Source organism: Chiroxiphia lanceolata, chromosome 2 (assembly GCF_009829145.1).
Source record: "Chiroxiphia lanceolata isolate bChiLan1 chromosome 2, bChiLan1.pri, whole genome shotgun sequence".
NCBI lineage: Eukaryota > Metazoa > Chordata > Aves > Passeriformes > Pipridae > Chiroxiphia > Chiroxiphia lanceolata.
Genome location: NC_045638.1, coordinates 73,616,108 through 73,641,738, shown reverse-complemented (window position 1 = coordinate 73,641,738; position 25,631 = coordinate 73,616,108). Strand labels below are relative to the sequence as shown.

General features: G+C 34.8%; 1 protein-coding gene across 3 annotated transcripts in view; it reads left to right on the top strand.

Annotated features, from left to right (window-relative positions):
- Positions 1-25,161, top strand: part of TNFRSF19 (TNF receptor superfamily member 19) — a 57,986-nt gene extending 32,825 nt beyond the window's left edge. For all 3 annotated transcript variants that reach the window (XM_032680384.1, XM_032680383.1, XM_032680385.1), the window contains 5 exons: positions 16,943-17,107; positions 18,293-18,418; positions 19,145-19,238; positions 21,332-21,732; positions 24,134-25,161. In XM_032680384.1, the coding sequence (XP_032536275.1) occupies positions 16,943-17,107; positions 18,293-18,418; positions 19,145-19,238; positions 21,332-21,725 (779 nt within the window). In that variant the 3' untranslated portion in view covers positions 21,726-21,732; positions 24,134-25,161. The remainder of the gene's footprint in view (positions 1-16,942; positions 17,108-18,292; positions 18,419-19,144; positions 19,239-21,331; positions 21,733-24,133) is intronic.
- The last annotated feature ends 470 nt before the right edge of the window (positions 25,162-25,631 follow it).

The following is a 25,631-nucleotide window of genomic DNA, read 5'->3' as shown; positions in this document are numbered from 1 at the left end:
AGTTATAGTAGTTCTGAAATGCTACTTAAAGGAGAAGAAATTTAGATTCATTGCATAGTTTAATCATGTTCTAAAACTTTCCCAACTTACTTTCACTAACTCTTTTTGCCTGTACCTCTCATTTCTATGCCTATATGTATAGAAGTACTTCATTATGTAGCTGATTATCACTATGTATGTTTTACAGTTAGTAGACAGAACTGGTCAGAACTCCTTCCCTCATTTCTATCCACCATCCTCTCTACTCCTCTTAAAAAAAAAAAAAGTCAACCCTGTACAAACCAAAAACCACCACAATTTTTAAACTGTTAGACTCTTGTCCACTGTCTTGCACTATCCTTACCTGTTTTGTACTATTCCGTTTGCTCTTTACAGAGGAAAATTTGTTTTATCAGAAAGATTGCTAATCACATCTAGCTTAATGCTGCAAAACCATAGGTTTAAGGGCTGTTCCAATTAATTGATTCCCTCACTAGTAACTCTAGAACAGAAGTACTCAATATAGCATGTCTGCTCTGTTATCATTTGAGTCTATAGTAAAAGAATAGTAAGCTGAACAACTTTATCAATTCTAATGAGTGTTTGAAATTTCTTGATCTTCACTGAAAATCTTACAATGCCAGCAAACAGAGTTCTTATTTTGTACCTAGTACCTCAAATCTAACTTAGATTTCTTTGCACAAAGAAATATTTCACTGAGTGACTTTCAAGTAACCCAGTTCAAGCTACAAACTAAAAGGACTAGGCTAGTAGTGAATACTTCAGAAATATACTATAGTGTAGGTAGCATTAGCCTTATCGAGTATCTAGGGGTACATAAGGCTTAAATATCAAAATAGGCCAAGGATTCTGACTCAAAAATTGCATCACCAACTGTCCTGCTTAACTGTGCAAACACTTAAAAGCTCAAGGGATCTACAACTATTCATTGTCTCCAGGAGTGTTGCACTGATTCTGAGTCCCAGTGAGTTGAACACATCACAGCTTTAGTTTAGGCCAAAAGGTCTGTGGTTTACCTGCTTTCCCCTTAGTGCCATGAAAGGAAGTACATATGCATGGACTGGGCAGGATGCTCTTAATAGGTGTCTAGTTGGAGAATACAGATCCCTTTGTCTATCACAGTTGATCCAAGAGGTAATGGAATTGAAATTTAAGGAGGCATCTACAGATTTTTCTATATCCTTCAGTGGTCATCTGAAGACTTTTGCAACACTGAGCAGTTATATGCCCACCTGGCACTGAAACCATCAGGATCTACAAGCTAATCGGTCTGTCACCTGTCTCTGAACAATCTGTTCTATGGTGTCTTCTGATGCCAAATTCGGCAGAGCAGGTTGAGATAATGTCTGGGAGTCCATTCTTTGTTAACTTCTTTGAGTCCAGAATTCTTCCCTTATCATGTGTACTAACTGTGTGTTGGCTTCTTGCCCTAACTCTTTGATTATTACATCAGAAGTAGGTCCCTGTCACAAGTAGGTTCCCATTACTCTGTGTGCTTAGCACTGCAGGGCCTGTGCCCATTTGCGATCCCAGTTTCATGCCTTCTCAAATTAATATGTCACAATACAGCTCAGTTGTTCTAAGATATCTTGTTGAGATAATTACATTGTTCATAACTCTCACATTCCGACCGCAACCATGGTTAAGTAATAAATTCCAATTTAATACTCATAGCTTTTTAAAATGAGGGGGAAAGCATATCTGCATATCTGCTGTCTTTGCTGTTTGGATATGCTGATGGAAGTATACCAGTCAGACTGTTGTTTTCTTGAATAGAAATTGTTCAAATAGTTAAGAATTTGAGTTCTATTTTTGAAGTAAAGCTCAAGCTACAAATTAATGAATTTCCATTTAAATTATTATCTGACTAATCAGCCAAACTTTCCTCTCTACTTCCTGCTTTATGTGTGTGAAGTACAGGTGACTGGGTCAGACTTTCTATTTCAATTATTCTACTCTTTAATCTCAAATAATGGGCAGTCCTTTATTTTGCTTGTCGCTACCTTTGTATTATTAGATGTGATGAGACTGACCAGCAAATCCTAAAGGACGTCTGTTGACAACATCCAGTGGAAATTTACAAAGCTGAATATGACTGTAAAGGCTGTGCAAATTTTAGCAAAAATGAATGCATATAAAAAAAGGAAGAAAAATGTAAACAGACAAAAAGTTTACCTCTGATCTTTTTTTTTCTCTTTTTCTCTCTTGCCATAAAAAGTATGATCAATGGGAAGAAAGATATGCCATAGTTTTCTAGAGGCTGTTTTATGAGTAATGGGGTGAAACTTGGTAATCGTAAATTCAAGTGGAGCATCAGGAACAGAATCTAAAATACAAGTTATTGAACTGAAAAGGTTTAATGTATTGCTTCATGCAATATAATGAGTAATCCTCTACCTCAGGGAATGAATCTGCACAAAAGAATCACTAAAAGACATTTTGCTCTATTAACTGGTATGTTTAGTCCCTTTTAATTCAGAAAAGTATTTTCTTTTTGTTTTTCCTTGATTATATTCGTATTTATACTTCTGAAATGAAAATATTTTTGGTGTAAAAAGACAAAATATACTTGAACTACAAATAAATATTTCTGTGGCATTTGCAAGACCAAAGTATGGTTCAGTAACAACGGCATAAAAAATTCGGATTTTAATGCGTGTTTTGGTACTGTTTCTTTCTGGAGGCTTTACAGAAGTATGTGCTTTGAACACTCCTTTTCAGTGTGTCATTTTTCAAGCAAATTGTTAAACCTTTCCTTTTACTACATATGGTAATTACAGTATGTGACTTTTCTTTAGACAAAATATGGCTTGTTAGATTGATTTCACACAGGTTTCTGTAATTAAGGCTGTGTGAGATGGATTGTGACACATTCTTCTGGATCAAAATCTAGGTAAAAAGTTCCACAGGGAAGAGTTTTTTGTATGTGAAATCTATCTGATTGAGTTGGTACTTAATGGAAGAAGGAAGCCTAAACTGGTAAACCAACAGTGAAAATTAACCATCTTTCAGTAAATAAACAATATTGTAACCTCACTTTCTCCTGGCAAAAATAAAGATTAGGTTTTTCTATGAGGATGTAAAAATAATACTCTTTCCTTTGATTCCAAAGCAATCACATATATATATTTTATGCAAAAGACTGTTGTTGCTACTAAGTGGTAAATAAGGAGATGGAATACACATTTTCATCTTAACATGCCAGTTAAGATATTTGTACTTTATAAGGATATAGAGTTCACTATTTCTCTGACGTTTTCTGACTCAGTTGCTAGCTGACTAATGAAGGAATGCTGTAGCTCTTGCAACAGAGGAAAAATAACAAAGAAAAAACCCTAGTTCTTTCCTAGTCTTTTCCTGCTGTTACTTTGTGCAAGCTTGTGATGTAGCTCAAGTTGGATGCTGCCATAAGGTTTTCTCTTCCAAAATTGGTGAACTGGTGTCCCATACTTGTGCTGATTGACCCTCACAGACATTCCTGAGGTTATAAGAGGCTATCGATAGCAAGTGCTTTCTTGCTGAGAGTCAAACATCTCTTGTCATTCTACATCCCTGTCATTGAAGTTCTAGATTTATCTGGATTGAGTTGAGTTGGGTTTGTTGATTGAACAGCTGTCAGAGCATTTGGTGGTTGTCACTGAGCATGTAGATCATTTCCTTAATACCAGCATCATACTAGTCTCTGGATCTGTAAAAGATCCTTCCTTCCTGGCAAGTTGAGCATTCTTTGGAGAGAAACTGCTTTTTCCTTCCTGGCCACAGAAGGCCGGATTTCTGAGAGCAGGAAATTTGTCTTCCATTAACTATTACATATTTGAAGCATGCTAAATGTTACCAGTGGCCCATAGGTGTGATTTTTTTGCCTGCTAAAAATAATTTCAGAATGTTAAATTTAAGTGTTGCAAACTTCTTAAGATAGATTATAAGATTAGAATTGTGGAGGTTTTAGGGTTTTTTTCCTAGGTGAACAGAATGTATCCTATACTGTTGTCATTTATTATCCCTTTTTAATCCTTTTGACCATGATGACTAGTTTCTATTCATGCTGCTCAGACAAAGAGTTTTCTGATTCTACAAAATGAAATGAACTAGTAGTGAAGAGGGAGCTACATTAGTGCACTTACTGAGCTAAGAAGGTTGTGGCATAAGCTCCTACCGCATTTGTCAACAGCAGAAAATGTACAGAAAGGAAAAGAATGTAAAACACTTTATAATCTCTGGACCTCCTGGAAGTGCTCATTTATTATGATTGGGGGAAAGAACAGAAAAATTTGAATACTAGAAGTTTGAAACTTTGAAAAAACCATCTAGTATTAGCAGTCCCTACCTCAGTAAGCAATATAAATATTAAATGATTTTCAGAGTGAGTAGATTTAATGTAAATTTAATGTAAATTCCATCATACAGGTGGAAATCATAGAATAAATTAGGAAATGTCTTTTTTCAACACTATTTGTTCATAATCTCTGAAAATGTAATATATAAAATACACATTGTCATAATCCAGTAGAGCTTTAAGTAAATCTTATGAAGTTGAGGTGATCTTTGACCAAGTTGAATTGCACTGAAAGGCATTGGCTGTCTAGTTTAGGCATGAGAATTGCACATTACTTTTATATGTAATCTATTTTTATCTACTAAAGCATGTATTAATGTATTGAGAGAACACAGTATTCCAGTGTAAATGTCTTTGAAAATGGATTCCTTATTGCTTGCTACAATATGGTGGAAAATGTATAGCTTAAATTGAAAACAGAAATGTCAACTTGTAATTTTTAAAATAAATTGAATCAAACTTTGTTTATTTCATAAGTTCACATCACAAGCTCCTGCCGCTGATAATAGGAGTTCACATAAGCAGTGCCCATCCGGCATTCAGAAGGTTGTATCTAATCAGTAGCCGGCAACATATAGGACATATTTTTTATCTTTGTTCTAACTCACAGCTGGCAACTCTATCTGCTAATCCCAGTGAAAGCTTCCGTTTGTAATACAAAACTGCTTTTGAACTTGCATATCCTTCCCCACAGATGTCTGGAGCCTTGGAGATGCGTTTCTTTTCGGATTCCTGGTAAATCAGAGAATGAATTGTTGCATTAAGGGTGAAGTCAAGCAATGAATCCTCAAATATCCATTTTAAGACCATGCTTAATATAAGAAAAGAAAGCTGAGAGTGACCAAAAATAATTAATTTTGCACGTTTTTGTGTAGTAAAAATTTACTGTAGAGCTCACTTCTTTATTAGGTTAAAAAAAATCCATAGTATAGAATGATGAAGTAATTGCAGTATTCACTTCTAGTTTGTTCATCTGGAATATGAACAAGCAATTTAGAAACATATTCAGTTTTGTTTCTTGTCATTGCTAAGTACGGTTAGAAAATGAAATTCTCAACTGCAGAGTATGAGAATTTCAATGTGTTTTTTCAAACCAGTTTACCATACTTTAGCTTCTAGTAGTAACTTGTGCAACCTTTCATCTTATGAGTCAATCCTATAATTAGTATCCTTCTTTGCCAGAGGCATACTGCGTGTTTGTTTTAGGTACAGAATGTCTGCAAGAAATTTAACTTAATCATTACTTTTTAATGTAAGAGCTGGTTAGCTCAATTACACTAGATTAAAGTGAACTTGAAATTCCTGAGCTACAGAGAAGGGACTAATCTGTGACCTGTAGTGAATAAGTACTATTTCCTATGGTTTTTTCTTATATGTAGTTACTAATGTGGGTAGCCCTTCAGCCCAGGCTTGCAGTGGCTATAAGCAATTATCTGCTTGTTGTATGAAGTGGATTTGCAAGGTTCTTATTTAACTTGCCCATTAGTTTGATCAAAATTATTCCAGGATTGCATGCATTGCAGTAAAGCTGCAAAACATTTTTTTCAGTAAGTTTTCACATTATTTTTTTCAGGGGTAATCTGAAAAAGATAAGCAGTGCTTACAGCTTTTCAATATTTTTTAGACATTTTCTAATTACAGAAGCATCCAACTATTTTAAATATATTAATTTAATAAAATGCTTTTAAACTATGTTCAGACTGAAAATATTGGTTTATCTCTCATAATCACACAACTGATTCTGGGAATGGTTGCATTAGCACCACTTTAACAGCACTGAGTTTTGGTACCTAGAGTATAAATTCATGCTGACTGCTTTGGGTTTGGATACAGAGGGTCTAAGCTGTGACTGGCATGTGAATATAAAATACTGCTAAACAAATGCAAAATATTGTGCAGGGCTTTTTATTCTACTTTGAGCTGGTAGATACTATTTGACTCAATGATCTTAGAGGTCTTTTCCAACCTTAAGGATTCTGTGATTCTGTTGCTTAGGCTTTGTTTCACTTAAATTTCTTATTTTAAAGAAATACAGTAGAAAACAGGAAATCCATCTAGGCTCAAACTTTCCATACTGCTAACTGTCTATTAAGAAAATAATTTTCAAGCAAAAGAACACTGAAATACCACACCAGAGGACTGGAATGCCTGGAGGACTGGAATATATTGGAAGTAGGATAAAAGGCAGTGCAAGAGTTGTGCGCTAAGGACCTTAGCAGTAAGATTCATTATAAACCAACACTGCATGAGCTGGAAGCAGTCTTGTGGAAGAAACTGATAACTTGTATCCTTCCAATTGTTGTCCTCTGTTTTCCTCACCTTTAATTTTTTGAGTGATAGCCCTCACATGTTCTCACTGTTACTCTGGTTTACTTTATGCTAAAGCAGTGCACTGCCAACCTCCTTTTTTTACAAAGAACATGGAGAAATCTCACATGTTATTTTGGGCAGTGGCATGTGCCTTTGAAGTATAGCCTGTCACTGTTTCCTAAAAAGATGAGCTCTTTGTCACAGCTTTCTTAACTAAAGGGTTGTGTCCACCAGTTTTAGTAAAGTTTCATTTAAGTCTAGTGGTATTATTCTATGTGCATATTACTGAAAGTAGTTTATAGTTGCCCTATCTGCATGTGGAAATTTAGGATGGAATTAATGCACCCTAATTTGGACATATAGAAGTTAATACTTAACCCTGAAGTTGTCAAACCAAACTCCCAATCAGTGGTGAGAATTAGGTACCTCAAGAGTTCAGACAAGCCAGATAAGGTAAGCTTTAATGACTAACACTAAGTAGTCTTTCAAGCCATTTCAGAGTAATTACTTCTCTGGAGATTTCTGTTTCTGGCTTTTAGAAAGAGAGCCTAGGGTGACTAGCTCTGACTTTGTTTTTAGACCTTCAAACTTCTATAGTTAGAAGTTTCATCTAGATGCCAATGAAAACTGCAATTCAACATTGGATGATTGTGTCTGACTCCCTAAAACCTGCTCTTCATCTTATTTTTTTTAATTAACTTTAAAAAGGAAAATTACTTTTTAGAGTGTAGATACTTTTTTCACTCCTGCTATATAAATAGAAACACAAATAAAAATTTTATAAGACTACTTTTCTTATTTTTTGATGAAATGTCTCTTACAAACCAAAGCCCATATTGTAAGAAAACTTGCTAAAGTCAGAATATGCCAGAATTGAGGCCTGTAACTATAATGAAATTGTCTCATATATAGTTACTCTGATACAGGTTTTATTTACATTGTTTCATATTATTTCCCACTGGGCCTTTGTTCATTTAAAGCACAGGATAGGCTAAACCTATAATTCTATGTCTCACCTTATTTGCTACACTCTGTTTTTTATTCCACGGAGAAAGTGAGGTACTAATTACTTCTGGGCTTTTCTGTGGTTCTGCCACTGCAAAGCAGGTGTTACAAATTTTGTAGTTGTTATTGGCTTTCATCTTTTCAATTAAAGTGATGTCAAATGCTTAATGTCTGTTAACAAACTGAAACAGAAAAAGTCAAAGGCGCCAAAACTCCTTCCTCCTACCAGAGTGGGATGCTACCTCCTTGACTGTGGAAGTATCTAATGGCTACATCTATGAGCTGGTGATCTTAAGTTCACTCTGTATTCATTGGAGAAAAATGATCAAGGGAGGTGTTTAAAAGAAATCAGACTAATTACACCCTAACAGAGCCTTTCTCCTACCCCTCTGCCCCCCTCCCACCCCTCTAGAGAAAGTTCTGAGGTGACTCCCTCAGAAGCAGATGTTTGCTGTGGTCAGATGAATCTCACTAATAGAGCCTGACTTTTCAAAGATAACTTTTCAGAGTATCTTTTGTATTCTATAACTAATTCCCATTGACTTCTGTTAAAGAGGGGAGATGTTATGTTTGGATTACTTTGTTAAGTAATGTAACAAAGCAAGGATCTTGTGTGCAGCAACCTCTTGTTCTGTATAACTTGACTTTATCCCCAAAGCTTTAAGTGGTGAATTAATAACTACTGTTTATAAGCTGTTATTACTTCTGACATCAAAGCTACAACTTTTTCATTTGATATAGTTTGCATGTGCATGCTTACTGTTGCACAGTAGGTAACTTTCTCTACAGTAAATCATGACATTAATGACACTTGCAGTAATACAATAAGCTGGGGATACATGGCCAGCTTCTAAAGGTGTTAAGGCCATATGTTATAAAATTATGACAATTTATATTTAATCCTATGTATTTTAGATTACTTACCTAAAAAAGAGTTTTTAAAAGATGTTGAGGTTGTAAAGTTGAACATTAAAAACTTAGAAAATACTAGTAGGGTTGGTTATGCAGCTCTTAACATGCATCTTAATTCACAATCATAATTCAGCTCAGTGGTGTGTAAATATTATAAAACAATCTTAATTACGTAAACATACTCTGTTTTCTATAGTGCAGACTTATTTTCTCCCCAGTATTAATTTAAGGTAAATTAGTGATATTTTAACATAATTATAAACAGGAATAACATAAGTGATGAGCAAGCCTGAGTCTTGTTTATTTAATTTTGTTGTATTCTACATTTCACATGACTGTTGGCTATGCAAAGAGGGGGCATTACTACTTCTGCCAAAGCTTTACGACTGGGGACATTCAACTGGAGAGAAGAAATAAGCTTTTACCGAGCTCAGCTTATAGCCTAGTGGATAAAACAATCTCCATAAAGGTGGTAGAAGAGGCAATTGAATCTCCATCTCAAACTTCTTGGCAAAGAGTTCTTAAGCTTTTTCAGAAGGTAGAAACCCCATCATTGCCTCCTCTTTCAAGAGTTGCATCTGAAAGGCATAATAAGCCATACTTGTGATTTCTCCCTCCTTAATTTAATTTTAAAATAAGATCAGAGATTTTTGTTCTCAGGAGAGTTGGAGATATGGAAGCTCCTCTCTACCTCTGAGTAATTTATGGGAAGAGCAAAGCTGAGTATCCTTCTCCAGGTTTCTATGTCTATAGGCTGAGCATGGTGACATAAGGCACTGTGCTACTCATATGACAGATATTTCAGACTCTGTTCTATGTTTAATTTTTCCTTCACACTGTATAGGAAGTATGTGACCTAATACAGGCCTCTAGCTTCCCAGATAGATTTGGATTTTAAAATTACAGATTTTAGAGCTTAACTTCCACATACTTAAGCCCTGTCCTTTTGTCACTCTTCAAAATAGATACCAAAATACAGTGGTATCAGTATTGCATGCACATTGACTTTTAGATTATTCTGAATTATCTGAAATCTGAAAATTGTGGGTCTTCTGTATTTTATTTTTCATATATTCTCTCAATTCAGAAATAACCTTTTTAAAATTTAATGTAACAAATTGTCCAGTGTTGAACACACATGCACACACCTCTTTCTGCATGGAATTTCTAGTATTTGGAAGAATTTCCGTAGCATTTATGTTTTTCATATTCAGTAACAAAAATGTTAGTATATTAGAAAGAGTTTGAAGTGTGGCGATGTCTCCAGCCATCAGGATTTCATTTTCTGTACCCAGTTATTTCATATTTTATTTGTAGGCCAGGAAGCAATAAGGAAAGGGTACTAAAACTTTATTGAATTTCTTTGTAGCTGCTGGAACATCTAGCTCTCTGGACTAGACAAGTTATTTGGCCAATTCAAAATGTTGGGTTTTGAGCAAAATAAGGAAATGATCCTGCACCTAATTTGATATTAAAATATAGTAGTTTTTCATAATGTATCACTTATTTATATATTTTTTTAATTTGAATATGCAATTCCTATTGTCTAAAGCTGTAGAAACTTTGTGAATGAAAATTATGACACTATACTGTGGTATTTTGATGACAAAACAGGTATCCAGCTTGCAAACAGAAGTAAGATAGCTGAGTACTGTTGTCTTTACAAAGCATTTTTAAAGCAATAAAAAAAGCCATAGGTCTTGAAAATGTACTGCATATACTATCAGTGATGTATATTGAAGTCTGTGTCAACAACTTTAGGATACAGGCTTGCCGTTGTCATGCAATCTTTTGCTCTACTCCCTGGGTGTTATCACAGCTGAACCAGGACAGAGGGAAATAATTGGGGTAGAAAGTGAAGTGTTAGAAATCACTTCTCGTTGAATCAGAGAGAGGTAAAAACCTCTTTTATGACTGATTTACACTTCACTTCTTGCTTTACTGGGCTTTATACAAATATATATATATAGAGGGAGAGAGTACTGTATTAATTTCAGAAATTGTGGGGGTGTATGGCAATTGCAGTTGAAATCTGTACAGTGTTCCATCAGTGCGTAGCTGGAAGAGCATGTATATTCCCTGCCCAGGGGCAGGCATAGCTAACCCCACCAGCACCTCAGTTGTGGTCACAGGATAGAGCTTTCCACACTGTCATGTTTCATCCATACTGAAAACCAATCCAGGCACCATTCTACAACCTCATCACACAGCAACTCTGAGATCTTGTTCGAACCTTTTGGAACAGATCTGTAACTTGTATGCAGGGGATTCACAATGTTCAATTACACTTCTGATTAATGGAAGTGGGTTACTCTCTGTTGGCTAAAGAGACAACCTTCATGTATTTACATACATGCCACTGTCATTTAACTAGGGAATATACAGTTAGATTCTAAAGGGTATATGGTCTCCCTCTGCTCTCTTAGCAAACAGGTAGTGTTAGTAGTTGCCCACTTGAAAATGCTGTGCTTTTAAGCAATGCAAACTCCTCTTCTGCTTATGTGGCTAATGTCTTGTGTGACAGTTCCAGAACTGAGAGGGACAGAGTGTGTATACAAGCAGTAACTGTCATCAACAGGCCTAATTGACTCAAATATTGCACAAGGTTGTTTTTATTCTGTAACTGGGTAGTCCTTAAGATTAAATGGGACTGCACATACAGAATACAAATTGATACTTGCTGTTTTCATTTTCAGTTGAAAAGATAAAGCAACTTTCATAGCCTGGCTGGGATAGATGCATTCTATACTTGGATTTGAACAAGAGAATAACCTGAAATATCATGTTCTATTTTGCAAAAGATGTCTGAAAAAGAGCTTGGTTAAGAGTGCAAGTTAGAAGTGATATAGGGAAATAGTTTTTCTGCTCTGTCTCGTATGTTCTGATCTAAGTTTTAAGTGACATTGATATAACACATGAAAACACCTGAAAAGGAAGTTGCATTTACTGCAAAATAGATACTGGACACTCTCAACAGTCAGAGATGTAAAGTTGGCTTCTGGAAGCAAAAGTCAGAAAGAGAATTGCTGACGCCAGCACAGCCATTAACAGCAACATACGTTTTATGCCACCAGATCATGCTAAGTATTTCCAGTTTATGGGGGAGAGACAGTGTCTTCTCACATTAATATCATATTGGGGGGTTTGTGGGGTAGAATATGTAGTTCAGCAGTGACACAGATTTTATCCCACTTCCTCTAATTTTATTTTTTTTTGCTTACTCGCAGGTTTTTTCAGGTTATTTGAGGGTAGCAGTGATCTGAAGCGTTATTCTCATGTAGTGGTATTTTCAAGTGGCTAAACAGTTCTCAAAGGTGAAAGTTTTGTGTATGAAACAGTGTTACTTTTGTGCCCATATATAGTTTAGATGACCATGGTGTTGCAGAGGTTGTCTGTGTCTTACAAACATAGTGATATGTATCCAATACTGTGGAGTTCATATATATTTTAAATTCACATACACAGTGTAATTGCTTTACCATTTTAAGCATAAAAGGCTGTCAGCAGCTGGAGTTTGTGAAAATACACAATGCAAGAGAAATGGTCTTGGAAATTAATAAATCAAATTTCAAAGATTTTAGTTTATAAGCATATTTCTCAGGATTTCCAAACAATAGATAAATACTTGAATAGTCATTTTCTCCTGTAGGGATTTTGGTACATTTTTTAAAAAATAACAAATCCAGGAAAATAAAACAAACAAAAAAAAGAAGCTGTAAGGCATTAACTTGGAGACTAAAGGCTTTAAAGTTAGCACTTGGAGCACATTTGAAAGATGTGGTTTGACAAGATGAACTTTTGGGTGTAGGCCATACACGCAGATGGCTGTCCTTTTACAGATGTTGGGAGACTCTGTCCCTGTTGTTTACCACAGTCTCCAACTCTAATGTTTAATAAGTTTCTTACCTCCTGCTTGAAAGATCAGGAGAAAGGAGGCAATCTGCTGCTTTGTAAAGACTCAGAAATATCAGGGCAACTTACTTTCAACTGATGTTAGTGCTCAGTGTTATATATTACACATGTAATTTTATCTATATGTACAGATTTTATATGTGTAGTATCTGAATGGTCTGTATATAATACATCCTTTCACTTATTTAGGACTCAGTAGACCTACAGCTGTCTTACTTTTAAATGAACATAAACATATTTTAAATTTTTTTTTCAAAATGAAGGCATTTCAAAGTCACATTGCCTTGCATTTTCTGTGGATCAAGAGCACATATACAGATAGCCACTGCAATTCAGGCAGTAACTTGTTAGATTGTCGTAACCTGAGGGTATGTCTGAGCCCTTAATTCTTGTCAAATTAGAGTTGATACCACTGAGTTTAGCCACTCTATGTAAAGGTAGTGGGCAAACAGTTTTTATAATAGGCAAATACTCCTTTCCTCTCTCGAAGGGAATACCCTTATTTCAAGAATTAACTTTTTAACTTTTGCATCTTATTTTCAGTCCTGATTGTAACAGATGGCACTCTGTCCAATGTTACCATATTATCACTTTACTAAGTGCAGTTTGGATTAGCTTTTTTTTTTTTTTTTTTAATAAACCCTCTTTGGGTTAGTGTTGACTTTATGTGTTAAGAAAGAAACCCAAACATATTATTCCACATTTTATCCTCCCCAACTTTAGTAATTATTATATTACTGTTTCTTGTATCCGTAGAAGAAACATATAATGTTGCAAGTTCTGTTTTCACATGGATGATCTACCACAAAAAGGTTTCTTTTAGGCTTGCTGATTCCAGTAGTGACTGTAACTAATCATAGTTCTGAAAAAAAAGTCTGATAAAATAAATATGAAATAAGTGATAAAGGAAGTCTTTACATTTTGCCCTGTCTCTTGTTGTTTGGTATAATAGGCTGAAAATTCAACTGTTCTGTTTATTGGCAGAAGTTACAGTGATACAGCTGGGACTCATGTGTTCTGTATTAACTGAGTTACTGCTGTTTAACCATTTGGATTAAGAGAAACTTTAGTTGCTTTTAAGAACCACATCTTTGCATATACTGCCATTGCAATGTAATATTGGTTAATTAAGGGGAAAATGTGTATTCAGACTTACTGCTCAAAATTATGCAGGAGACAGCTTGATATTTTGGGTTATTCTTCTTCAGCACTATCACATTTCCAGAATATGTTGGAACATATGTATAATATGTACATGCTTTCCAGAATCATAAAACAGTGTCCACCTCCTCCCTCCTTTCTGAATGCATCGCATCCAATTCACAAAGTGTTTAATTGCATATTTAAATTTAATCATGTAATCATTTAATAGATGTAAGTACAAGGTTAAATTTAAAATGCAGCTCCTTGCTGTACTGAAGTGGGACCATTAAGTCTGTGAAAAGAAAGATAGAGTTTATGAAAATGCAAACATGTCTGAGTAACACTAAAAGCAGAGTTCAGCAATGCCCAACGGGCCGCTTCTACAACAGCAATTCACTTCTGAAATGTTGGTCTCTGCAGGGAAGATCACTATCATTATAATTAGAGCTAGACTACAATGGACTGCTCACAGTAGCTATTCCAAAAAGTTCTTTGAAGGTGAAGATGAGTGGTAGGCATTCTCAGGAAGAGAAAATTGCTTGCTCAAGTAAAAAGGAAAAAAATCAACCAAATTAAACAAATCTTAAATAACTAGATGGCTAAAATAAATTTAGAATTTAACCATCCCTATTTAAAATAAAATCACTGTATTTCCAGCTTGGATATTGCTGGTGGGCATTAAAGAAGTATATAATTTATATTTTCATAGAATAGGTAATATGTAATTATACTTGAAAATAGATACATATTATGAGCAAATGAAGAGAGACAAAAATATAGCAGCTTCACCTCCAGTACTCATGTTTTGGTTTTGCTTTCAAAACTGACAGTTCTTTTTTCTGGAAATTGTGAGGGCCTAATTACTAAGAACTGGTTAGCCCTCTTAGGTACATTGATACAAATAGGTATATTGGTATAAAAAATATTTGAAGATGTTCTGATCAGTTTTTTTAATTGTCTGGTTTTTAAATACTTGTCCAGGCTGTCTAAAGATTCAATCAGGCAGTTGGCTAAAATTGAAAACCTGATACCAAAAGCACAGTCCTTGATCTTCACACCAAAGCCAGCACACATTGCTGTATTGAAAGGTTTTTATATAGATTTACTGCTTTTCACAGATATCCCTAGACTTTGCATACCATAAACTTCAAACTACAACTGCAAGAATCCTACAAACAGAGGGGAATCTCTGTGGAAGATTGAGGTGCTCCTGCCAAGAGCATTCAAGTTATGACAAAAAGATTATGACACTGGTTGCTTTTTCTTTAACAGCGAAGATCTGGAAAACAGGTTGTAGAACTTAACTCTGTGAGTAAATAGGAATTATAGAAGTACATGAAGAGAAAGATAGGTAATAATTATGTGAGAGGAGAAGTACCTGTGCCAGCGATAGTCAACCTCACAATTATAAAAGTGTGTCCTGATGTTCAGAGGGAGCCTCCTGTGTTTCAGTTTGTGCTCATTGCCTCTGGTCTGCTGAGAAGAGTCTAGCTCTATCCTCTTTGTGCATTCCCTTCAAGCATTTATACAAACTGATGAGGTTCCCCTGAGTCTTCAATTATCCAGCCTGAGCTGTCCCAGCTCTCTCAAACTTTGATCACAGGAGAGAGAGGCTTCAGTTCCTCAGTCATTTGTGGCCCTCCATTGCACTTTCTCCAGTTGCTCCACTCTGTCCAATTTGGCAAGTTAAAAGGATATAAAAAATATCTGCTATAAATTTGTTCTTCACACTTTTGATGTGACAGTGGAACATAATAGTACATATCACAGCTGTTTGGAAATATTCAAGTGGATGTAAATGCAGTAACACTTGTTTCTCTCCATGTTGAAATTAGGAATTTATCAGCTAAACATTCTTCTGTATAACAGCCTTGATCTGACTTCTCCACTTTTTTTATATTGCCCCAGGTACCAGCAACTATATGATACTATAAGCCACAGAAACTGTTTTTATTTAATATGTTTGGGGGGGGTGTGTGTTTCAATTTCTGGATTCTTTATTTCTTAGAAGTTAATGTTTTCTTTGGAGTTCAGTGATCTAAAGACTACTATTAGATTAGTTAGAATGAAGTTGATTTTCAAAATGCCTAGCTTTTGTCAGTCTAAGCATTATAATGAAGCAGCATGATATTGCAAATGCTTTGGTGCTGATGTTTGATGTGTGTAGAGGAATAATTATTTCAGAAAATTATTCCTGAGTAATAAAATTCCATTGATTGCACTAAGCAAGCTAGTAAGTTCTCTCCTGTTATATTAAATTGCAGTCAAGATATCAAACAATTGTATGTTTGTACAATTTGATTAGAGGTTTTAATATACTCTGGCAGACATTTATATCACAATTTAAACTTGCGACTGCATGGACCATTTTTTAGAAAATTATAGTCTTTAGGTTTTAACCAAATATCTTTTGCGGTAAATAGGCACATTTAACTTACTCTTTTAAGTTAGTAAAATGTAGTTTGTGGTTTCTTAAAAATTTACTGTCAGAATACTCAATGTTTTATTGCTTTTTCTCATATTATTGAATTTATGTGGACTTCAAAGTAGATTGAAATAGATGGGCTATCAAAATTCATAAGTCATTTAAAAAGAATTTAATTTTAAAATACTACTCATAATTTAAGATAGTTTCAGTAGTGGTAGTTAAAGTTTTGATCCTTTTAGAATGAATATTTTTCACTTTCCACCTAAAGGTAAAAATATTTGTCAAAGCTAGAAACATTGCTTAAGTCCTTACTGAAGTCAATGTGTTGAATGTTGACTAGAGTTATTATCTAGTGTTAAAAAAAATATCACTGAAGAAAAAAAAGTTAGCAGAGTTAAAATCCTAGGTTTGATCCTATAAATGACCATGGTGTCAACCAAGCAGAATGTTAACTTTGATAGCATTTGAATTTCTGTGGGTGTCTCAGTTCCCAGAAAGTTTCTTTAAGGGAAGTTCATGTATTTGTGACTCCCTCTAGTGGATCTCTTTCTCAACTCTACACTAGGAAATGTTCTCCATATTAAATTCATGTTACATTAAATATTCAAATGTCCTTGGTTTTGTGGTGTGGATCTGATTCCATTCTCATGGACAGTCTGAATGTGTTTATGTTTACCTCCACTCATTATCACATATTTTGCAATATATTTTTAATTTTTTTTTTCATAATTTGATTGCTGATAATTGTATTCATTTATATGTGCACCTAATGATGATACATTAGCAGATGGTTTTTCTGTGCTACAAACCTCTTCTATTTCTCAGACTTTCATTTGCATGACTATATTCCTGAAATGTTTGCAGTTCACCTTGATTGCTATTTAATTATATTTCAGGTACCACCAGGGTAAATCTTGTGAAGATCCCTTCAACTGCTTCCAGTCCCCGAGACACTGCTCTGGCAGCTGTTATATGCAGTGCACTTGCAACAGTGCTCTTGGCTCTCCTCATTCTTTGCGTTATCTATTGTAAGAGGCAGTTTATGGAGAAGAAACCAAGCTGTAAGTTTCCAGTTATTACTGTTCTTTTTAATATTTATATAGCGGTGTTAGTTTGGCAGATCTCTCTGTAGGTAAATAAATGAAACGTCTGCATCATTCAAGCAAGTTTAGCATTGAGATGATCAAGGTAGCAGAAGCCTAAGACTCCATCCAAGTTTGCCAGCTCAGTGTGGATGTTCCAGCTTCTACTGATAAAATACTGTGTAGATACCCAGAAATAGTCTAATTGCATCAATTCTGTGCCACACTCTGCTAGATGCTGCACAGGATCTATGCATCACATGCTATTGTGAAACACAGATTAGGTCATTGAGATAATGGATGTGGCCAGTGTAGATGAGAGATTTGTCACTAACAGTTTGGGTTTTATGGGCATATTCAAGATGAATTAAATGCCTAAGACAGTTAAATTAGTATATTTTTTTAAACCCATAACAGCTCATCAGTGTAATTTGTTTTTAATACACATTTTTCTGCCGCTTACTTTAAATTAAGAAAAAGTCAAAAGCACTCTAGTTCCCCTTTATAATTTAAAAAAACTTGTATTAAAATAGGTTTATAGCATCTAATGAGCCCTGAATGCCAAACAAGGATATTATCTGGGAAGGATTGGTGTTATCACTGCTTACAGCACAAGCAAAAATAAAAAGATTGAGAGAGGTATTTGTAAGAATTGTTCCTAACCTAGAAGATGCTTTAGAGTTTTGTGAAATTCAGACATATAGTGAATTCAAACTTCAGTTAGTGAAGTGTAGTAACTCGTTTGCCTTGGCCTACAATTATAGTGATTAAAGGAAGTCTGCTGTTAATATAAAGCTCTTTAAGATAACATAAACAAAATCTCAGTGGCTGAAAGCTGAGTGTGGAAAGTTTCAGATGGGAATCACTGAGAATCAATAAGCACTGAAAAACTGTAACACTGAATAAGATATACTCTCAAATCATCAAAATGAGAGCAGATGTCTTCCTAGAAGAGGCTGTAGTTGAACCAGCTGTTCTAGGGTTTTTTGCAAGATCTGTGGCTTGTGTTATATGAAACCACATGATCATTGTGGATCTTTCCGTTGGAAAATGTATAGACATACTTTATAGCATGACATTTAAGCATTCTATGAAGCTAGAAGGCTCTGAGCAGGAAGAAAGATAACACTTACTGATATGGATTTTTATTCGCTTTGTTCAAAGGGTCTCTGAGATCACAAGACATTCGCTACAATGGCTCTGAATTATCATGTTTTGATAGACCACGGCTAAATGAATATGACCACAGAACATGTTGCCAGTGCCAAAGAAGCACATCACAGACATGTGGTATGTTAGGTCTACTAAAAGGTGACTTTATTTATCTAATACTTGAGTTGTGACATTTAACTTTAACTACAGAGTCAAACTACCCTTTGTCCTAGGCTAATTTCCCAATAAGCAGATAGGATTTTTAAGTAGCTATTTGGGGGGTTTTCTTGTTGTTTTTTCCTGTTTTCATTCCAGTGACTTCAGTTAAAAAAAAATCTTTAAATACCTACATAATTTCTTTCTGATAAAAATAGCACTGCATCTGGCTTTGAGACTTAAATTAGTATGAAGGATTTACCAGCCAGTATCTAAAAATGTGATATGAATGTTAAAGACATTAACAACCTCAACAATTAAAGTCACTGCCATTTTGTGAAATGGTATCAAAACAGATGCAATTGTGACATTAAGAAATACATAATTTAACAGAAGAGCACAGGCTTAAATATCATCCTAATAGGTTAACTCAGAATGCTTCTTCTCAAGTGTATTCAGTTGAAAAGCAAATTAATTAAAAAATTAGATATTCATGACTGGCATATGTATTACTCCTGAAGGAAGGACAGGGCTTTCTTTTATAAGTAATTCAATTTTAAAGGAATAGAGAACCCATTCCTTGCAGTAAGAAATCTTTCCTCAATCCATGTATTATAATGTAACTGGCAAACTAATGCTCAAGTTTGAAAGAGAACAGAGACTAAGTTTATACAGAGCTTTAACAGTTTTAACATTTTCATTCCTTAGGACCAGTTCACTTGATTCCATCCCTGTGCTGTGATGAAACCTGTAGCATGGGTCACAGCTGTGCTTTCCACTCACAGACCACACTTAATGAAAGGTAACTTAGTTTTACAAATGTCTATTAAACATTAAGTATTGTTTTATGCAGTCAAAATAATATTTATACAGATACAATGGCTGTTTGAAGTGGAATAGGGGATTTTGATGAACTGTAGCCATATCACCCCATGTTGTGCAAGAACAGGTTTATGGTGAAAGTATTACTTTGCAAATGCTGACTTGATACATGGGTTTCTGCAAAGAAGTGACTTCTCTCATGAGCGCATAGTCTTCCTTTTACTCTCTGGCACCTCAGAGGCTTTGGTGACCATCTCTTCTGCTATTGATTAGCAAGCTGCTGCATAGACTTATGAATCTGGTGGTATTGACAATTCAGAAGTGTCATGAAGATTTTTTTTTTTTTAATTTAGGAACTCTTTAGACTTTCACATTTGAAATATCTATTATTTCTGAATTTCTAGCAGATTATAATTTTCTCCTGATCCGCTGAATATAAATACAGTAGTAGAGTAGCTATTTCTACAGCAGTACCGTGAGCTAAATACATAAAATTTATGGTGTCCTTCAGAGTTTCCTTCCTTTCAGAGTTACAGATTTTAACACAGGATGCATTTATTTCTTTTAGCTAGAATAATTTTCCATATAGGGTTAAATTGGTCTTCAGCTGTTTTGTTCTAATGGCCACATGTAACTGAAAATGTAGAGGCAGCTTCTTCATAAGTACTGTTTATGTAAGGTGACCTAGTGACCTAAGATACAAAATATCTAAATTTTCTATAACAATTTGTTTAAATACTGACAAGCTTGAGTCATCCTTGTATACCACCAAGGCTGACAAATTGATAGCCTTGTACACAAAGTTGTGTACTTTTTGAGGAATCTTTTGGTTAAGGCTTTAAAAATAACTGTAATATCCATGTAATTTGGACATCAAAGATCCTGTGGTTCCTTCCAGTAGAAATGGAGTTTATGCCAATTTCCTTTGCCAGAATAATGTATTTCCTTCAATTGTGGGGCAGTGTCCTGACTTTTGGCCTCCTTTCTGAAAATACTTTGTGTGCATATTAAAGCTATTAAAGCATCATGTTTTGGAAATGAGTAAGGCTACTTAAAATCTGTTATAGGCATGTTAATGTGGGATGAGTTTTGTCACACAAATTATTACTGCATATCAGTCTTAATGTAGCCTTTACATTTTTATAAATCCGTTGACAGTTTTTGGAAATAAAACATATGTATAACTTTTTGGTTTTGGTAATACTTCTTTTGGTGTACATATAATGAAAAACACTACTGGACTTTCAACAGAGTTTGGCAGATGTCAGTATTATCATGCACTTTAAATACACTTGAGGTAGATAATACTGAGTTTCTACTTGTACTTTCTTCCATTTTCCATAAAATAAAAATAATGTTTGCCCTTCTTTAATTTTATGTCCTTTCCACAGGAAAAAGAATAGGAGAAAAACTTTTCACGTTTTGAAACCTAGACAGAACAAACTGAAAAATCTAAAATGAATGCATATTCAAGTTTAAAGCAAACACAAAGTTTCAAGCAGTCTCGTTGTCTGTTCCCATCTCCCACTTTACTTCTTCTGTTAGATATTTGTCTAGCCTGGTTTTTTTTGGGGGAAAAAAGGAACCAAAAAAAAAAAAAAACCCACCAAAAAAACCCTAGTGTTGAAGATTCTAGATTCTACCCAACCATCTTTCTTGATGTACTTAAACCTGTTATATCTTGTCTTAGTACCCCACCTCCCCATGCATTGAAAAAAAATAAATTCCTTCTTCTTTGCAACAGTGTTTGTATCTGAACACTACTATGATATTTTTTTGGTCATATTTCTGACTGTAAACAACCCAGCTGTAGAAACTGTTTTCCGGAATCCTGGATTCACTGTCTGAAGTGCTCTGGGCATCATGTTTACCTTTCGTAGTGTTCACCAGAGATTTTGTCATTTCCAGACAAGGAACAAACTGCATTCCTTTTCAAATGGATGAATGTCTCTGGAGTATTAATACAACCCTGTTAAACCTTCTTGAAATAATGGCAATTACTAATGATAATAATTACAATACTGACAATATTTTCTGGAATGCTTTGTAAACCATGTGTCTATTCTTTCACAGAACTGCTGATTCTGTTGGAGAAATGATTCCTGCTTTCCTTGGTTCTCTTTCACACTCTGCCTGTGGAGACATTCCAGATGCTTGGCCTCTTATGCAAAACTCAGCTTGTTGTGACAGTATTTCTATCTGTGAATCATATTCAGAACTGGCTGGAGGATCTGCAAAATCCTGCAACCCTGAGACTGAAAATGCAGCCACTGTTGAGTTGGATAATAACCAGGAAATAAGTGAAGTACTTATTTCAGCTAAGTCTCTTGATGGAAATGTTGCAAAGTCCTTTGAAATCTCCAAACACAGCACATGCATGGAAGTTTCATCACTTCAGAACTTGGTGACTGCTGAAACCCAGCCAAAGACAAAGTGTAATGGAACAACAAATGACTCTACAGATTGATAAAGAGGTAAAAAACATAACTACAAAGGAGTGAGAATGAGTGCTCCAGGCATGCAGAGCTAGATAGAATTGTAAAAAGTTGTAGGGTTATATTTCTCCATAGATTACACCTAGCTATTGCTGATATAAATTAAGCCTCTACAAGAGATCCAGCATTTTAAAATTAACTGAATTTGAAAGATGTAATTATGCAAACTCTACTGTTGAAATAATATGAACCAGAATACGGGGTAAATCAGTAATCCAGTCAGCTTTTATCAGGGGATTTTTTCATTAAATTTCAGGAGAAAAAATGAGTTTAATAGCTATATGACCAAACTGTTATGTGAGTCTAGTCTTTGTTTATGAGGGAGAGCTGAGGAATTGTCTTTGCTTGTTGTAAACAAAGCATAAAAGACATGCAAGTGTTCATCTAAAAATATTTACAAAGCCTTTCTGTGGAGTCACTACAGCAGGATTAGAAACAGAAGAGAATTTCAAATGCTTTTTAATGCCATTCATATTCGCATGTCACCAGATGAAATATAAGTTTGTTCATAAAATACAATTTAGTCAATGAAAGCTCAGAGAAAATGCAGGTCTGAGGTCAAAATGAGAAGAGGTGATAAAACAATTGTTGCTACTATGTAACAATGGAACTGTCACAAAAAGTCACTCTGCTACTGGTTTATCATTATATCTTTCTGAATATTAGCTGTGCTTTGTATCTTTAAAATGGAATTTTCTACTATTGTAAGTAAATTGGAACATCAAATAACTAATCTGTGAAAGGATCCCAAATTATGGTATGTTGTTACTCCAGGGCTATGCAGGCTGTGGCTGGAAAGCTGAAACGCCTTCCTATGTATGTACACAGAGACAGGAACACAAGCAATTGCCGTTAATATTAATAATCCACCAAAGTTAATTAAGAAAATTATGCTATCTGTAATTATGAAAACTTTGGGTCATCTGCAGAAATAAAACTGCGTTCCTTTGATCCTCTTCCATTTGGTTTGCCTGCCACTTTCTTATTGTTCCTAAACATGAAGTAGAAAGTAATTACTGTTTAGCAAAAAATATGCATATTCTGAAGACATGCAAGAGTAATAGTTATTTCTTTGTAAATCACGCCTTAATTGTTTAGGTAACATTGTCAAGAGAAGGAAGGAAGTGAACAGACTGCTAAGTCAAGAACTGTTTTGACATTAACTTCAAAGGACCTTGTATGTCACCCTGAAAATCTACTGCTGTCACTGAAAATATTAGCCTTATCTGGGTTGCACATATTTTTCCCAATGTATTATTTACAATATATAGTTTTGTCTGTAACAATGCTTGGCACTGACTGCCCATGTCTTAGACAGCAATTATCATAGTTTTATTTTGGAATATGTCAAATATCATTAGGTGATATATATAGGTCATATTCTGTAGGTATGTGTAGGAAGGGACAGTGTCATGCCTCCAACTGCAGATCTTGATGCTGCTAGTTCCCAGGTCTCGTGATGTCTCAAGGGACTATATTTCCGTACTAACAGGATTTAAAAAATCAAAACTTTGTGGGTGTTTTCCCACTAAACCACGTATCAGCTTCAGAGGTGTGCAATTAATATTATATAAGAGTTTTTCTAGATGAAAGGAACCATGGAATTTCAAAATATTACTATAAAAATTAGCTTATATTTCGCCATAGTTGTTATAGTATATGAATTGTAAATTTTACTATCAATTCCTATGTGTATGGAGACATCTTCTAGCATCCCAAAATCCTGTATTCTTTGATGGTTTTGTACTATCCTGTATTACTACTGAAATTTGTGTATAATCTTGAATAATCAAGGTCTTCAGGAGGATTAAGTTTTTCTTCATTTTTATTCTTTCGTAGACCTTGCTGATTCATTTTGTACAATTTCTCCATATTCGGACTCTGTGGTGGATCATTATCTACGCATTTTTGGTGGAGACATTTAAGTAGTGTTTGAGGGACAGAACCAGGATTTAGGCTTACCTGAGATGTATTTTCAGGCTTAATAGTAGCCAGCTGTACAACTCCAAGAAAATTATTTCATCTCAGTGTGCACCATTTTTTCCCATTTGCCTTCCATCTTTCATGTCATATTTTGAGGGAAGGATGGTCTTTTTTGTGCCTGTGGATGCACTAGAGTCTTGCATAGGTCCATACTTTATTATTAAATTGCAAAAGCAATAATAACACGATAAAATCAGAATATAGCATATTTTTATATACATACACGCAAATATAAGCTTTTTAATAGGTATTTTAATATAGATTTAGTCTTCAGGTTTATGTGAATTTTACAGCAAGCAGTAAGTATACCTCTACTTTTTAGTGTTTAGTCAAACATAGAAGTACATACTGGTTTTTTACTAATTTATGTAACCACTCTTCTATCGCTTTCTTTTAGGAACTCAAGCTTCTTCTCTCAGAACTAAAGCTGAATGCTTCCCTTATGCTCCTCTGCTGATTTTCATCAAACATAGTCTGGTCTTCAGTGTTGCATGCTTTCAAAACCAGCTGGAAAAAAAATGGCATCACTTCACACCTTCTGAGCAGTTGTATTGGAGGTGTAACAGCTGTAAAGTGAAACTTCAAAGAGCATCCCAGGAGAACCCTCAAAGTGGATTTATGACCTTTTGCATCTCTTCTTCTTTTCCCTCAGATTCTCAAAACATGTAGTGGAGTGAGCTTAGTAGTGTATGTAAATACAGCAAAAAATATAAATACTTGAGTGTGATTAGGTGGGTCTCTTAAATATGGCTACAGATGTCAGAAGGCGTGGGACAAGATGTTGCCAGTTATTCTGCTTGCAGATTTATGCATGCATTAAAATTCTTTTTTTCTGCTGGTTCTAATTTTAAATCATTTTCCTGCTATTGAAGGACATAAAAAATAAACATTTCTATTTATGCAAGGATCATCTATTGATAAACTGAAGCTTTTATTATATATTACATTATAGTCAATAAGCTAGTTTGGGGAGTTAAAGAATTAGCGTGTTACGGTGTGTACGGTTAAAGTCCCCTTCATCCAATTATTACATTTATGGGAGGTCACATTGTTCTGTTAAATATAGCAGGAGATTATCTTTAAATTAGTTTTAGTTTAATGAAGGTCAGACATATAGATAGGGATGTTGTGTTTAATTGGTAGTCTCAGTATTTGAATACAGCACTTGTTGTTATAGCACGTAATTTTTGGATGTTGAAATAAATGTAAGCAACTGTCACATCAAAATTTCCAACTATAGCAGGTGTGCCATGAAAGTATTAATACAGTGAGACTGTTAATAAGATTTTTTTTATTAATGCATTCTTTTTAAAGGTCGAGCTTCATGGTGACCTAATTCGTTCATTTAGGAGTCCTTGTTTCATTCATGGCACTCTGTCCTTCTCACTGTAGTATTGTGTCAATTCAAATTTTCCACACTAAATATAAAACATGATTCATAACTTTTTTAAAAAAAATACCTCTGAATTAAATCCTCGAAGTTGTGTGTATGCCTAGTAAATTATCAACTCTGCAGTCAGTGCTGTAATTCTAAGATTTTTTTAACAGCTATTTGTCATACCACATCCCATAATACCATTTTTGCAGCCATTTTTATCCTTAAGATAGTTTTTGCTTCTGTGGGTAATCCCAGTAACCTCTACTGATTCATTACATTCAACAGGCTCAAACTTGCCAGTGATGAACTCTAGCAATTATTCCTTTCAAACACCCAGTGTGCCTTGACAAAAGTAAAGCAATCAGCAAAACAGATGCAAATTTGCAATAAATATTACTCATCTTTCCACACATGGTTTGTGTGGCAATGGAAATGTTGAGACAGTATTCATAATCCATTATGGAGAAAGACTTTTGCTTTGAAGCACACAGTAGAAGGTTGGACCTGCACAGGAATA